The sequence below is a fragment of the Lontra canadensis genome, unplaced genomic scaffold (genome assembly GCF_010015895.1).
Source record: "Lontra canadensis isolate GAN:19392208 unplaced genomic scaffold, GSC_riverotter_1.0 scaffold77, whole genome shotgun sequence".
NCBI lineage: Eukaryota > Metazoa > Chordata > Mammalia > Carnivora > Mustelidae > Lontra > Lontra canadensis.
In genome coordinates, this window is record NW_022631071.1 from 1,401,845 (window position 1) to 1,414,845 (window position 13,001).

Consider the following 13,001-nt stretch of genomic DNA (forward strand, 5'->3'; position numbering starts at 1 on the left):
GGCTTGTATGAACCTCATCATGTACGTATATCTTGATTTTTTCATTTGACAATTCATTATTTATCGTGGACATCTTTCTCTGCCATCACTTATATATCTGTCTCATTTTCATTGCTGTATAGTGTTCTTTCATGTGCCCATATTATAAATTGTTGGCTCTTTTGCTGTTAAAACTATGCTGTACTATATCTTCACCTTCTTATGTGAATGTGATGTAGGAGAAGTTTCTGGTGGTAGATTGCTGAGTCAGTCATGCAATATTTTGATAGCTACTTCCATAAAAAATATTAACAATGTTAAATCTGCCCCTTTAAATACTAATAAAGACAGGAAAGCAGTTATCACCAATCAATAGCATATTACTGGAAATGTAGAATCTCTCTCCTTTTTTAAAACATTTTATTTATTTGAGAAGGAGAGAGAGAGAAAAAAAGAGAGCGAGTGTGCATGTGAACACAAGCTGGGGGAGGGGTAGAGGGAGAGGGAGAAGCAGACTCCTCAATGGGCATGGGGCCTGATGAGGCTTGATTTCAGGACCCCAGGATCATGACCTGAGCTGAGGGCAGATGTTTAACTTACTGAACCACCCAGGCACCCCAGAGATGTAGAATTTCTTAAGCATCTGGCACGTGACTCATTCTCTCAGGGGCTTATGGTTGATATAATGATACTGGAAATGTCACCCTAAACCATTATGAACTACTGCCAATAAAAGTGTCTTACATCAAAAGAAAAAGAAAACTGCATTAAGATGGAGATATTTGCTCTTTGCAATTATTTTGAGCTAGAATAGATATGCTACTGAAAAAACACACCAGTTTCTAGCAAAGGCTAAACCCCAGTTTTAAGAGTCTACTGAAGTTCACAGTCTGGAAATGAATAAGTTGTGTAGACATTTATAAACAATAAAAAGTCCACTCTGGCATTAATTATCTATTTTAACTTAAAACACTGCATTTATTGCCTCTGATCTATCCCCCCCCACCCCGCCCAGCAATCCATTTGCTCCCATTCAGCTCCCGTTCTCTTCCTGGCATCCACCTTCCTATTCTTTTGTATCTCTCCCATACACTAAACTGTGCATCTGGGTATATGGTACATTCTTCCAAGCCAGTGGGAATTATGCCTTCCCGGCATTGGTATACTCCATGGTGAGGACCTAGGTGAGAGGAGCCCCAGTGAACACAGGCAGGTGAAAGGGCAAGTCTCGTCTGCACCAGCTTATGATCTGGATACCAAAAAGTAAAGAACAGAATCACGCCCAGAGAGCCAATAGAGTGAAGCAGTTCTGGAACCAACAGCCAAAGACAATAGGCCACTTGCTGCTCATTCCAGATATTCATTCCTTCATTCTTACACTCATTCAGTAAATATTTGTGGAGCACCTACTACATGCCAGGTACGTCGCTAAATGTCAGGCCTACTAGGCCGAGCAAAACTAGGGTGATTCCTGTCCTCCTGCCATTTAGGTTCTAGTGGTAGAGACAGCCATTCATCAAAAGTAATGTACAGATAAAATTAGAAATTGTGGCATGCTCAAATCTTAGCAACAGAGTTCCACCTAGCCTTCAAATCTCTGCAAACTCTCTTTAAAAAAAATACTTTTTATCTTAGAAAGTCATACAAGCAATACATACCATTCTCTTGAAAAAGACTTGTATATATATGTATACACACACACACACACACACACACACACACACAGGCAAAAGTGAAAGACCCCTTTCCTTTCCCCAGTCCACTCCTCTCTGGAGAATAAACAAGTGTTAAGTTTGTATGTATCCTTCAGGGTTTTTCTTTTTCTTTCTTTCTTTCTTTTTTTTTGGTCAGGAGAAAAAGATACAAATTTATCCTATGCAGTGTAGTATAGTGGTTAAAAGCATAGACTCTGGAACTAGTCTATCTGAATCTGAATCCTGCCTCTGCCATTTGCTAACTGTGTGACCTTGGGCAAGTTACTTAACCTCTCTGTTCCATAATCTGTAACATGGGGCTAATAGTACCTATAGTGTCATACCTATGTGTAATCTTGAGGATGATACAAAATGATATACTTAAAGTACTTATAACATAGTAAGTACTATATAAGTGATAATTATCATTATTTACATACATACATATTCACATGTATAAACATGAACATATGTCAACATAAGCAGGATACTTATTCTGCATTTTGCTTTGTTGACTTACTAGTATGGCTTGGGTATCTTTCTCAGTCAGCACGTATGGATTCCCTGGGTTGTTTTTGATGATTGCATGCTGTAATCCAGACGCCATCTGCGGGCATTAAAATCACTCACTTAACCTTTTCTATATTGATCAACATTTAGGTTGTTCCACTTTTTGGCTTTTACTAACAATGTTGGTAGCAAGATTCCTCATCATGGTATCCGTCGCCTGTGAGTCTGTGTGGCAACTTCACTGGAAGACCTTTGAGGGCATTTGGAATCTAGTCAGTGTATCCCCAAGTAGCAAAACAGTGGACATTGCAGAAGAACTTCACTGTTTTTTCTCCAGCTCCTTCTGAAGGAACTGCCTTAGAATCCTGTGGCTGCCATGGCCTAGGTACCCTGGATTGTATCCATAAGGAGGATTCTCTCATGTCATGAAGCTGTTCTAGGGGTCAATTTTCGAGTCTCCTCAGCAAGAGGTCCCAACAACTCCTGAGAAGCCCCGCTTGACCTGTCGGGTTTCCCTGTGTTTCAGATCAGTGCTGAGTCCCTGACTGGCTTGCCATCACACAAAGGCGAGTTGGTGGTTTCATTGAAATACATCCCAGCCTCCAAACTCCCTGTTGGAGGTGACTGGAAAAAGAGTGAGTTTTTTTTTTGGGGGGGGGGTTTGCTGGATTTAGTCCTTGGTGTTCCATACAGGGCATCTGTGAGATAGTGCAGCTGGTGGCCAGCTCTGTTGGTGAGACAAGATTGAGATGCTCCTTGGATCATGTTCTAGGGAAGATTCCTTTACTAAGAAAGACTTTTCCGCATCATTTTCAACCAGAAGGGAATATCTTAGCATTGGCACTCGTTTTTTTTTTTTTTAGGCCATTAAACTGACTTGTTATCAGTCCAGGTATAGCAAGCTATTAAGAGGGCAGATTAGAACAGAAACTTTGGGGGTGAGAAAGGGTGGTTGCACGGGGTGGTGAAATGTGAGGGACAGGAAGTTAAAGGTCAAGGCAGAGTAAATGAACACACCGGGCGCTGTGCCAGTGACTAGGGACATGTAGATGAATAAGACATGTTTGCCCTCCCTAGAGAAGCTTAGTGTAGTGAGGACGACAGTCGTATGTTGAAAGAGCACAGACACAGGAGTGATGAATTCTCTCTGGTTACATTTGGGGAGAAATCGAAAGAGGAAGTAAGGACGAAACTGGACTTCAGAAGAGGATGGGGTGAGAAGAGCAGTTCCAGAAGAGATAGCAAGAGGAAAGGTTTTAAAAAGGCATGGTAAACGTGGGGTTGGATGTAAAGTGTGAGGTAGTGAACTCCTTTTTTTGGTGGTGCTGAGGTTATGGTTTGTATATGGGGGAGTGGAGCTGCAGTTGCCTGACTAAAAAGGGCTTTGAACATAACAGTAAGGAGTTGAGTTTGACCCACTGGTGCAATGGGAAGCCAAAGTTCTTGGAAAAACTGTTGCAGGGTCTAATCCATAGGATACAGGGTTCAACAAGACCCCCAAGAAGGGTGTGTGGGTGACTAGAGAAGAGAAGCAAGGATGGGACCGTAGGAAAGAGCAACACTTTAAAGGATGAAGACAGGACAGAAAGCTAATGAGGTAGAGGGTTATTTTAGGAAAGAGCTTGCAGAAGAAAAGAGCAGAGGTTGTCAATAGTGTTGAAATACAACTGGGACGTCAGGCCGGTGAGGACCGGGAAGACATGGCTCATCAGCGTTAGGTTGTCTTTTCAGTGGGTTAGTGGAAGCAGAAGCCAGCTTTCACCAGAAACTAGGCTGAGTGAATAAAGCGAAGAATTAGAAGTAGTGAGTGGGGACTCTTTTTTTTTTAATTTTTTTTTTTTTTTTTAGGATAATTGATGGTGAAAGAAAGAGGTAGGGGTAAAGGGAGATTTTCTTTTTAAAGGATTTTTTCTTCTTTTAAGAGATTTATTTATTTGAGACGGGGTGGGGGGCATAAGCGAGGGGGAGGGGCAGAGGGAGACAGAGAAGCAGACTCCCTGATAAGCAGAGAGTCCAATGTGGGCCTCGATCCCAGGACCCCAGGATCATGACCTAAGCCGAAGGCAGACACTTAACCAACTGAGCCACCCAGGCGACACTTTTTAAAGGATTTTCAAAAGAAGAGGTGAGATTAGTGTATATTTAGACTGAGGCGACAGGACTAGTAGAGGAAGAGATATTAAAAATGGGAGGTGGGTTCTCCCTCTGCCTCTCCCGCCTCCCTGGCTTTTGCTCTCTCTCACTCACACATACTTTCTCTCTCAAATAAATAAATAAAATCTTTTAAAAAGTGGTGGGGGGGGAGGGTGGAGTGCGCTCCTGGGTGGCTCAGTGGGTTAAGCATCTGCCTTTGGCTCAGGTCATGGTCCCAGGGTCCTGGGAGGAAACCCTTTATCCAGCTCCCTGCTCAGCAGGGAGTCTGCTCCTCCCTCTGCCTCTCCTCCCGGGCTTGTGCTATCTCTCTCTGTCTCTTTCAAATAAATAAATAAAATCTTAAAAAAATGGAAGATGGGGGTTGAAATTGATGATTCCTGATGCGTCCTGCGAAGTGGGCATGGGATTAAGAACACACGTACGGGATTTCCCTTTTTAAAAATCATTCAACAAATACCAGGCAACTTCACTTCTCTAAGCCTCCACTTTCCCATCTATAAATTAGGAATAAGAGTAGATACCTTCTACTGTTGCTTTGACAATTAAATGCTTAATGTAGAATCAGGCATATAGCCAGTTTTCTAAAAAGCATTTATTGCTGCTATTGTCCTTACTAGTTGAGTCAGGCACTGTGTTAGGTCCTGAGAGTGGAAGTCAGATGTGGTCCAGTTGTCATGGAGCTTGCTGCCTTCAGGAGCCAGGGATGGAAGGTGCTCTGTAGGCAAAGGTCAAGAGAAATCTGAAGCGGGGAGGGGATCAACTTGTTATGGCTGACCTCCCTTGCAGGTAAAGGTGGGGAAGGGGGAGAGCTCCAGGTGTGGATCAAAGAAGCCAAGAACCTGACGGCTGCCAAATCAGGAGGGACTTCAGACAGCTTTGTCAAGGGGTGAGTCCCTGGCCAGCACCAAACTAACCAGTTCTGGGACAAGGAAACTAAGAGAGGAGCCCAAATTAACCTTTCTCTGTGGATATTATCCTTGTGTATTCCACTGCCTCCAGCAGCCAACTCTGTTCCTGAAAATAGGTAATGGGACAACCTCTACAACCACCTTTGTCCTGGTCTGAGCTCAGTTTGGACTGTGCTATAGTGTGGATTTCCAGAGAGGAGGGTGGTAGATAGACAGGCTGGACTTTCCTTTGTTACAGACTTTGGCTTTATTATAATGAATCCTGAATCAAAAGCTATATCCCCTGACTGTTAGGATTTAAGAACTCAGGACTGTGCTCCCCACAATACTGAAGCAACACCAGCTCTCCCCGCCCCAATGATAGATCATCCTGCTGACTTAAGTTCTCTAGCAAATCATGGTTGGCTAGGCCTATAGTTAACGACTGTTGGTTTTCTTGAAAGAGGACCTTGTCCAGGAGAAATATTTAAATCAAATATTTAAAACCCATGTTTGGTTGAGTATAGATAAGAGTTTATTAATGACACTGTATTAATTTTCTCTCCAGGTTAAAGGAACTGAATCAGGTGAATGATCCAGTGGGGGTAGTGGGAAGTCTGCTTCAGGATATCTGGAGGAGGGAGTGTGTGCTCGCATCCGCCTGACAACCTCCCTCCCTGGGCTAGGCCTGCACCAGGGGAAAGGGGAATTTAGATAGGTATTTGCCAGCTTTGAGTAGGTTGTTGATTACTCCCTGCCCTCTGCCAGATATCTCCTTCCCATGAGGAACAAGGCCAGTAAGCGTAAAACTCCCGTGATGAAGAAGACCCTGAATCCCCACTACAACCACACATTTGTCTACAATGGTGTGAGGCTGGAAGATCTGCAACACATGTGCCTGGAACTGACTGTGTGGGACCGGGAGCCTCTGGCCAGCAATGACTTCCTGGGTGGGGTCAGGCTGGGTGTTGGCACTGGTGAGAGCCTATCCCCGGTCCTGACTATTTTAAAGGCCTCTTGCATATTTTTCAGTCCTCAAATACCCATAGCCCTTCCTTCGGAGCCTCTCTGTGGCAAAAGCAGTCTTCTTTTCTTTCAGTTAATGTCTGGTCACAATTGACTGAGTGCCTACTATGTGCAGGCCTCAGGGGAAGGCTGAGCTCATGCACTGTTAATGGGTACACATGAATGGGACCCTGATTGCCAGAAATGATGCCATTTTACCACCCCAAAAACCTAAAAACCTACCTGCATCCATACGGATAATTTCCATCTTCTATCCTGTTGTAACAAAAGAGGGGCCTTTCTAGCAAAGTCCTTGCTCTTTCCAAGTATTCTGGATCATATCCTAACCTTCTTAACCTCAAGCTTTTGGAATCCTCTCTCTCCTGTCTGATCGCTTTCATTCCCTCTACCTCCCTACTGGAGGAGAAAACCAGTAAGCTCTGATATTGCCAATCTTTAAGAAACAGAAATTAACCTTTTCTTGACCCTACATTCCCACTTTTAATTTCTTAAAAGGAATTGTCTCTACTTCCTCGCATCTCTTTTAGTCCTCAGTCCACTGTGATCTGGCTTCTGTCTCCCTTTTTCTTGAAATACTTAGCTCCTACTGATTCTGCATTTGTCTTTGGAGCTTTCTTATTCTCTACCCAAACTCTAAATACTGGTGTTTTTCAGGGCTTAGTCTTGAATCCTTTTTCCTCTCTGCAGTCTCTTCATGCCTGCAGCCTTAAATACTACTTGTATATTAAGAAGTCATATAAAGCACTTAACCTGAAGTGTCTAGAATGAGGTTTTCACAAATGCAGGCAAGTTCGTATCAATCCCCCACTTAAAACCCTTCGGTGGCTCACTCCTGTGCTTAGAAGACAATCCAAAGTTCTTGCCATTCTGACAGGCCCCTCCGGATTCTGGACCCTTTGTTCCTTTATAATCTATCCTTATATCACTTTTCTGCTAGCTTCCTGTGCTCCAAACACAATGACTCTTTCTGCTTTCCAAATATACCAAGCTCATTCCAACTTCAGAACCTTTGCAATTATTGTTAACCTCTCTCTGGCTCCTTCCCATCCTTCGGTGTTCTACTCAGATGTCTCCTTGGAGAGGCACCCAGACTATTCCAGCTAAATGAGGCCCTAATCTAGGCACCACCGACCACCCTCTTTAGTTACTTCATGACACTTATCTCACTATCTCAAGTATTCTTGACTTCCTTGTAAATGTTGTGTTTCCTCTATTCAAATGTAAGCTGCTTATAAGGCAGGACTTTTTTCTTTTTTTTTTTTGCTTTGTTCACCACTGTATCTCCGAAGCCTCAAAGAGTACCTGGCACACGGTAGGTACTCAATAATTGTTTGTTGAAAAAATGAATGTACAAGACAGTAGGAATGAGGCCACATCCAATCCGAACCTCAGGCCTGGAGTCTATAGCTAGAGAAAAAAAGGTGTTTAGCTGCTGCTTCTCCCACCCCTCCACCCCCACCTTTTTTTTTTTTTAATTTCCAGTTGAGTTGGCAGTGATAAAAAGGCAGTAGCTCTGGCATGAGGTGTCAGACATAAGAGCTCTGTCATGGCCTCAGAAGGAGAGATCTGAAGCCACTGTGTGCTCTTTGGAGTCTCATTTCTTCAGTCTGAAGTCTCTTGACTGAGTCTCAGGAGCACAGAGACAGCCTTGCCGAGTCACTAGGGAGCAGTTCCCGGACGGCCATCCCCATCCACCCATCTCCCTAATATGCTGTCTTTTGTGGGATGGCTACCCTTGCCATGTAACCCCTCTTTCCTGGGGGGAGGGTGGCTGAGGCATGGGTTCCCTGTTCAGCTGCTCCTCTGGTGTTTCTCCTCAGGGATCAGTAATGGGGAAGTGGTGGACTGGATGGACTCGACTGGGGAAGAAGTGAGCCTGTGGCAGAAGATGCGACAGTACCCAGGGTCGTGGGCAGAAGGGACTCTGCAGTTGCGTTCCTCGATGGCCAAACAGAAGCTGGGCCTATGAGTCCCCGTCCTTCTCTGCAGGTCCAGCCCTGTCCAGGGCAAGTCAGAGGACATGAAGAAACCAAGAGCAAAGATTTATAATGTTGTGTGTGTGTGTGTATGTTTGTGTGTTATGTGTGTGTGTGTGTGTGTGTGTGTGTGTAAACACGTATTTCTACAGTTCTCATTATGCTAGAGTCATGCAGACTCTTTCCCTTTTCTAAAGTAGGCTCAAGAGTAAGGGTCTGTTCCAAATGTTTTTATTTGTGCTTCATCTAGTATATTTCCAGAGTCCATGCATATATCCTTACGATCTTTAATTAACTTAAAATCTTTTAAAACAAGCTTTTTTAAAAAATCCCCTGTCTTGCAGTGCTTTTCCTCCTTCCCCAGGAAGCTCTGGCTATCTTTGGCATTCATACAGGTCTGTGTTGGACGGTGTGCCTGGTCTGAGGCCAAGGCTCTGGGAAGCAGGGTTGGGTTACTAAAGGTAGGAGAAGATGGGAGAGAGGTGAGCAGGTCTGCCCCCTTCCTTTCCAATTTCTGTTTTTAACTCCATTTTTACCTTGATAAATTTCTGGAACTTGGCTTTTAACTCTTCGTGTTCTTAAGCAGTTTTTGTAGCGCTTGGGTCTCATGGTTTCCTTTGAAATGCTAAGAAAATTCCCAAGTTCCTTCCAGCTCCAGACACCTTCACTAGACCTTTAGCAGACCCTTAAAATGGAGCTGCTTTAGGAAAAAAAAAACACGTTAGTTAGGTAGTTACTGAGTCATGGACATGCCCCATATGGCTTCTCGGTGGTCTCATAGGACCCGACTGGCTGAGAGTGAAATGTCTCCCAGCCCGTGCTGCATTTTTGCATTTTATACAGATACAGCTGTTGTTGGAGAGCTCCTCATTTCTTTAATAAAAGACATCTTCACCTTCGTGTGCCACATCTTTCTGAGTGCTTGTGTCCACGGTGTGGTACCACACAGAATATGGTCTACGTACCATCATGCCAGCCAGAATAGCCAAGTACTGTCTAAACTGGCCTAGTGTTGGGGCACCTGGGTGGCTCAGTTGGTTAAGCATCTGCCTTTGGCTCAGGTCATGATCTGGGGGTCCTGGGATGGAGCCCCACATTGGCCTCCCTGCTCAGTGAGGAGCCTGCTTCTCCCACTCCCTCTACCCCTACCCCCTGCTTGTGCTCTCTTTCTCACATTCCATTTCAAATAAATAAATAAGATCTAAAAAAAAAAAAAAGTAAGCTGGCTCAGTGTTTCTCCAGACTGGGCACTGTTAGTACTCTAAGAGAATGTGTTCAGAAAACCTCCTAGTTATTCTGACTTCCTTCTTGAAGTGACTTCAGTTTCTATTTTTCCTATTGTTTCCTAAATGTTACCTAGATGTAATGTGGATGTGATGCGTTGAGACCTTTCTAAGAAGGGTCTAGTGACCTGAGTTTCTTTTCTGAAACTCACTGTACCAAACGGACCTTTTTATACTTGCAAGTGTATCTACACAAAGTTGTTTGTGAAAGGAGTCTATACCAGAGAAAAGATCCCCTTTGGTAGAGTCTGCTGATTTCTCCTAGAAGGGCCATTAGATCAAGGGCAGCTGCTGTGGTTTCTACTGTATAGGTGAGCTGAATGGAGGAGTGTTTTTTAAAAGGTTTGTTTGTATGGCTTGATGCTATATTGGAAAGCATAATTTGGAATCCTGGTCTGTAACTCGCTCCTTTGTTCTCCATGCCCTGAAATGTATGTGTGCTTCAATAAAGCTTTCTCACTTGTCAAGTGTTTGCATTTGTTAGTTCAACTGAGGCTTTTCTCTCTGATGTCCTCACTTACTGCAGTTGCTGTTCAGTGGCTTGATGGGAAAGAACCAAAGAGACAAATACCTTCCCTAAGCATACACTGTACTGATTGGAAGAAAATTTTTCTTTCCCTATGTTGCTGCCTGATACCTCTGCTGAGCTCTTACCTGTTGACCTTTGTGTTTGGTATCTAGGGAGAGACCTGAGAAACCATCTTAAAATTGGCACCACTTTTCTTTCTCTCTCAAGTACTGGAGGAACTCCTTCTCGAGCTTTGTAGCCCCCTACCACTGGAAGGAGAAAGTTGTGCACAGGGGAAGGAAGATGTTCTCTGCTGTGTTTCTTTCTGGATCCTTCGATATCTCTAGGAGGTAGGGCCTTTTCCCTTCACCCCTTCTACCATTATTTAGTTTTGGGAAATAAATAACACAGATGCTAAGCAACCCATCTCAGAAATAAGGTCCTGGGTTTCTAGGGAGAGCCCAAGTGATTTTGACCTCTTGTGCAAAAAGACATCAATATATATTGAATGTCTTTTGTGTACAAAGCTTTATGCTAGACACATTATATGTCATTTCCTTAATTTCTCCAAGCACCTTATGAAGTAGGAAAATTTCCCTTTTTACAGAAGAGGAAAGTCAAATCCACTATCGTATAACAGAGTTGGCCTTAGAATCAAGGTCTGATTCCACTGTATCATGCTCCTTCCTGCAAGGGCATTATATGTGTTATGGGTGAAGATTCAAAGGAAGGGATGACTCTGTTTTTCTGAAATATCTCAAAGAAATAAGTTTAGTCTACAAGGTAGGATAATCAGGATGCTTTGAATGTTACCTAACCAGCTGATGGACTCAATGGCTTGTGCACATTAGAGTGTGTGTGTGTGTGTGTGTGTGTGTGTGTGTGTGTTTATGAGATATATGGGGAGATGGAGATGGGGGTAGTTGGGAGGCAGAGAAAAACAGATATGTACAAGGTTGGGGTGAGGCGAGCCCCCTTGTCTGGCTGTGAGCTCGATTCTGCTGCTGCCCCCTCCCCCTACTTTAGAGGCTGGAATTTTCTGAATCATAAGGCAAAAGAGGTTACAGTGAGGCTTAACCTAAAGAAAGCGATATTGTCTTGCCTATCTGACTACTCAATAAAAAGAAAAGCTTCTCAGTTTTTCGAAGCTAGAGGAACATTTCTATCAGGCCCAGGTGGAAACTCGGTTCAGGTTGTCATTCATGTTGTCATTTGGGCCTTTGACCAGCTAGCATGCCCTGGCTTGCCACTTGACGTGTAAGTGATAAAGACAAGGCAGGGCATTTATTCTGACTAATGTGCAATCTTTGCCTTTGGAACCATAGACCTAGTCTGACCGGAGATTTCCCACATTAGCTCATTATATTTTGTCTTCTGCCCATAACTTGTCTTTTGACTTTCCAAGCTCCTGTATTTCCCTGGAGGGAAGAGGGAGAAGGGACTTTTTTGCTCCAAGTTTGGTCATTCACTCCATGTCCTGGTCCACTCAGCCACTACCTCACTTTTTATTTTGCATTTTACAAAGGAGATTTCCACTAAGCCTGCAGTGGAAACAGCTTCTTTCTGACACACTATTACCCTCTCTGTTCTGGGCTCATGATTTTTATCCCATTCCTCTTCTTTGGAGAGTGGATTTTCTTGGGTTGAGAGCTCCCAGTTCCCTCTTTCCTCCTGGGTCCACTCCCAAGTCTTGTGCTGAGTAGGATTACTTAGAGAAGTTGAAACCCTTATCTTTGCTTGGAGCAGTCAGCTGTCTTGAAATAACAAGTCAAAAAGGCAGGGACAGTACAGCATAATATTTAAGAACATGGACTCCGGAGCCAGCCTGCTGGTGTTTAAATCCCAGCTTGCACTTACTAGCTGTCTGATCTCAGGTGAGTTGCCTAACCCCTCTCAGCCTCAATTTCCTCATCTGTGAAATGGGACTAATCATGGGACCTGCTTGAGAAGGTTCTTGTGAAGATTCCAAGTCGGTGGATAGAGTGTTTAGAATGGCACTCAGTACATAGTGAGGACTCAAGCATTAGCTCTGCCTCTCCACTCAGCCTGCTTTCTTCTCTCCTGTAATTTTCCACTGGGGACCCCTAGGCAAAGCCAAAGGAGAAATGACCCTGGGTTCCATGAGAGTTAAAAAGAAAGTTCTCATACATTATATGTAAATAAAAAATAAATAAAATAAAATTTGCAAAGAAGGGGGGAAAAAAGAAGGTTCTCAGCAGCACGGGAAGGATACCTTTTCTCAAATAAGGACACACCGTAAAGTGTTGCTGCGTTTCAAAATGGCCCAGCCTCAAATTTACTTTCAGGCCCGGCTCTTAAAGCTTGATTTTGGGTTGTGGCAACTCCTACCTGCTCTCTGCTCACCTCTTAAAAGGGATCTGTTGGGCATCTGCCTTCGGCTTAGGTCGTGATTCTGGGGTCCTGGGATCGAGCCCCTCATCAGGCTCCCTGCTCAGTGGGGAGTCTGCTTCTCCCTCTCCCTCTGCTGCTCCCCGCTGCTTGTGTTCTCTCTCTCTCTCTCTCTCTCATATTTCTTTTTTAAGGATCTGAGTAGGGCGACTGGGTGGCTTAGTCATTAGCATCTGCCTTCAGCTCAGGTCATGATCCCAGGGTTGCTGGGATCAAGCCCCACATCGGGCTCCCTGCTCAGCAGGAAGCTTGCTTCTCCCTCTCCCACTCACCCTGCTTGTGTTCCCTCTCTCCTTGTCTCTTTCTCTGTCAAATAAATAAATAAAAATCTTTTTTAAAAAAGGATCTGAATAATACGTGAAGCTGAATCTTTTTTTTTTTCCTTCTCCACTAGTTCTACAGAGGGTTGGAGTGATGGTTTACAGGTTGCCTAGATCATGAGCTGAGGGCTTCCCTGAGGAAGGGACAGCCCTGGCTGCCTTTTGCTGGGGAATTGGAGGCTCAGTAAGAAGAGATTTTTGCCTATGAGCCAGCTGGAGGGGCCAGTACCAAACATTCTGCTCTGGCCTGATCCA

The 13,001-nt window shown here is 44.1% G+C and overlaps 1 protein-coding gene across 8 annotated transcripts in view; it reads left to right on the forward strand.

Annotated features, from left to right (window-relative positions):
• SYTL4 (synaptotagmin like 4) overlaps positions 1-8,352 on the forward strand; it is a 60,437-nt gene extending 52,085 nt beyond the window's left edge. For all 8 annotated transcript variants that reach the window (XM_032881783.1, XM_032881777.1, XM_032881781.1 and 5 more), the window contains 4 exons: positions 2,710-2,818; positions 5,124-5,223; positions 5,993-6,201; positions 8,071-8,352. In XM_032881783.1, the coding sequence (XP_032737674.1) occupies positions 2,710-2,818; positions 5,124-5,223; positions 5,993-6,201; positions 8,071-8,219 (567 nt within the window). In that variant the 3' untranslated portion in view covers positions 8,220-8,352. The remainder of the gene's footprint in view (positions 1-2,709; positions 2,819-5,123; positions 5,224-5,992; positions 6,202-8,070) is intronic.
• The last annotated feature ends 4,649 nt before the right edge of the window (positions 8,353-13,001 follow it).